Below are 3,434 nucleotides of genomic sequence, written 5' to 3' on the forward strand. Positions count from 1 at the left end.
GGGTGCAGCCTGCAGACAGGTGGGAGAAATCTCGGGGTGCAGCCTGCAGAGAGGTGGAGAAATCTCCGGATGCAAGCCGCTCTGTGGGAGACCAGGGGATGAGTGTGGGTTTGTTTCTAAGTCACAGGAGGGCTGCATCTTGGGGTCTAGAATGAGGCTTTATCTAGGTACTTCCCATTCCTTCTCTCGGGTTCTCCGTTTCCAGGGTCTCCCCATGGGCTGTGCCTTGAGACACCTTCTGGTCCCAAGCGCAGGCCTCTCTCAGCCACCAGCCTGGGAGAGGATGAGCTCTTGCCTGCCCACCCGGGCCTCCCTGTCGACACCTCCACCCACTGGACACAACTTTCCAGAATAAAAGGAAATCTCTGGCACCAAGCAAGGGTATCTGACAGCAATAGATTTATTAAGTATCCCCGAAAATATAAACACAAACCAGTAAAAAACAAAACCATAAAACATCAGGCCTGGAGCTGCAATAAGACAGACAGGAGCAGCACACACATGGCCCAGGTGGGGAGGACGAGACCGTAAATACTGCAGGAGGGTGGCAAGGGAGACCTAGGGCAAGGGGGAAAGCAGGGCACAGTGTCGGCAGCAAGATGGCTCTGGGGGTCAGACACTGCTGACCTTGGCCCCGGCTGCCACCTGCCCCTCACTCCAGCTGCAAGCAGCTTCACTTGGGGCCCTGGGCCTCCGACTCCTCCTCGTCGTCTTCGTACATCTCGCCCTCCTCCTCGGCCGTGGCGTCCTGGTACTGCTGGTACTCGGACACCAGGTCGTTCATGTTGCTCTCGGCCTCGGTGAACTCCATCTCGTCCATGCCCTCGCCCGTGTACCAGTGCAGGAAGGCCTTGCGCCGGAACATGGCCGTGAACTGCTCGGAGATGCGCTTGAACAGCTCCTGGATGGCCGTGCTGTTCCCGATGAAGGTGGAAGACATCTTGAGGCCGCGGGGCGGGATGTCGCACACGGCCACCTTCACGTTGTTGGGGATCCACTCCACGAAGTAGCTGCTGTTCTTGCTCTGGATGGCCAGCATCTGCTCGTCCACCTCCTTCATGGACATGCGGCCCCGGAACACAGTGGCCACCGTCAGGTAGCGGCCGTGGCGCGGGTCGCAGGCAGCCATCATGTTCTTGGCATCAAACATCTGCTGGGTGAGCTCGGGCACGGTCAGGGCCCGGTACTGCTGGCTGCCCCGGGCTGTGAGGGGAGCGAAGCCAGGCATGAAGAAGTGCAGACGGGGGAAGGGCACCATGTTGACGGCCAGCTTGCGCAGGTCAGCGTTGAGCTGGCCAGGGAAGCGCAAGGAGGTGGTGACCCCGCTCATGGTGGCTGACACCAGGTGGTTGAGGTCCCCGTAGGTGGGTGTGGCCAGCTTGAGGGTGCGGAAGCAGATGTCGTAGAGTGCCTCGTTGTCAATGCAGTAGGTCTCATCCGTATTCTCCACCAGCTGGTGGATGGACAGCGTGGCATTGTAGGGCTCCACCACTGTGTCTGACACCTTGGGCGAGGGCACGACGCTGAAGGTGTTCATGATGCGGTCCGGATACTCCTCACGCACCTTGCTGATGAGCAGCGTGCCCATGCCGGAGCCCGTGCCACCCCCCAGCGAGTGGGTCAGCTGGAAGCCCTGCAGGCAGTCGCAGTTTTCACACTCCTTCCGCACGACATCCAGGACCGAGTCCACCAGCTCCGCACCCTCCGTGTAGTGACCCTTGGCCCAGTTGTTGCCAGCCCCGCTCTGACCTGTGCAGGGAGAAGAGGGGTAGGGGACAGGGGTCAGGGACTCTGCAGTCCAGACCTCCAGCCCCTGCCTGAACATCCCAGGGCAGCCATGGCAGCCCTGTGCCCATTCTCACTTCTGTAAAGTAGACCCCACTGAGCACCCCTTCTCATACCCACTGTGGCTTCCCTGAGTCAATGCTGCTGAGTGCTCAGGACAAGGGCTCTGGACAGGGTTTTGAGAACTTGAGGTCACACCAGAGCAAGCCTCTGCCTCCTGAGGGGATCCTGGGTGAGTGGATCAACCCTCCTGCTCCAGCCCGCCTTCCTTCTGACTGACTGTGCCAGGAGCCTAAACAGCCACCCCAGAATCCCTGGCAGTTGGGCACTGGATGCGACCTGGCATCTACCAGTTGGGTGTGCTGAGGCTGGGAAGGCAGAAGTGAAGCGAGGCCCTCCAGTGTGTGTGGCACATCCACGGCCCTGCCCCAGGACATAGGCACAAGAACGTCCTGACCTCTTGGCCACAGCAAGGCCTCACTCTCCTGGACCCTGGAGTCCTCTGGAGGCCCCATTCTGTCTCACCAGCTCTCTAGCAATTCTGTAAGCTTCTGTCTGCTTTACACTTCATTCCACTTGAAATGCATGAGTGGTTTCTGTTCTCCCCACAGAACCCTTTCTCTGGACCTCCGATGCTGTAAAATGGAGAGATCAGTTCTCACCCTTCAAGATCGTGTGAGGAGTTGACCATTCCTTATTTCTGACAGCCGCCCCCGTGCACCGACCTGGGCTTGCATGTCATACGGTCTGCCATCAGAGCTTGGAGCAGGGGAAACTTACCAAAGATGAAATTGTCAGGCCTGAAAAGATGTCCAAAGGCCCCTGAGCGGACACTGTCCATGGTTCCAGGTTCCAGGTCAACCAGAATGGCCCGAGGCACGTACTTGTGAGCTGAGGGGAGAGAAGGGCTCGGTGATTTGGGTTACAGAGGGCCAGAGCCTCTCCCTCATTCTTTCTAAATTCTCTGCCTGCGTGCCATCCTCCTGCTCACATCCTAAGAGCCTTTACTGTGAAGTCAGAGAGTCCTGGACCAAAGGCAAGCTTGAGCAACTTTCTTCACCTTAAGCCTCACTATGTGTAAGGACGGAGCAGGACAGGATGGATCAAGTCACACACCCACCAGGCGCAGGGGCTCATGCCTGCACTCCCAGCACTTTGGGAGGCCAAGGCAAGTGGATCACTTTGAGTCCAGGAGTTCAAGACCAGCCTGGGCAACATATTGAGACTGACTCTATTAAATTAAATAAAATTTTAAGTCACGTGTCCATGTGGGCAGAGGGGTGTATCACCACTTTGATATGGAAATCACCTTATACCAGTTGCTAAATAGCCCCTGACTAAGCCCTCCAGGTGACCCCTTCTCTAGACCCTCTTACAGCCTCCAAAGTCTCTGGCCCGCCCCATCCCTGTCTGTGCCCCTGGACACGCAAAGGCCCTCATGGCACTAATATGTTTGGCTCTCACTTTTGTGACTGCGATTTGTTGTCTTTATTCTGGGCCTCTGGATGCCCGACATCCACTTATGCCTGCTGGCATCTCAGCCAACCCATGGGAGGACAGAGATGCTGAGGAGACCTGGTCAGTACAGGGCTGGGATGGGGAGGCTGGGGTGGGGAGGCTGGGGTGGGGAGGCTGCGGTGGGGAGGCTG

The 3,434-nt window shown here is 57.8% G+C and overlaps 1 protein-coding gene across 1 annotated transcript in view; it reads right to left on the reverse strand.

Annotated features, from left to right (window-relative positions):
* Nucleotides 1-377: 377 nt before the first annotated feature.
* The window catches only part of TUBB3 (tubulin beta 3 class III), a 16,698-nt gene continuing 13,641 nt past the window's right edge, over nt 378-3,434 (reverse strand). The window contains 2 exon segments of the mRNA XM_017871178.1: nt 378-1,749; nt 2,566-2,676. Coding sequence (XP_017726667.1) covers nt 674-1,749; nt 2,566-2,676 — 1,187 coding nt within the window. The 3' untranslated portion in view covers nt 378-673.

The sequence above is a fragment of the Rhinopithecus bieti genome, unplaced genomic scaffold (genome assembly GCF_001698545.2).
Source record: "Rhinopithecus bieti isolate Rb0 unplaced genomic scaffold, ASM169854v2 scaffold_1037, whole genome shotgun sequence".
NCBI lineage: Eukaryota > Metazoa > Chordata > Mammalia > Primates > Cercopithecidae > Rhinopithecus > Rhinopithecus bieti.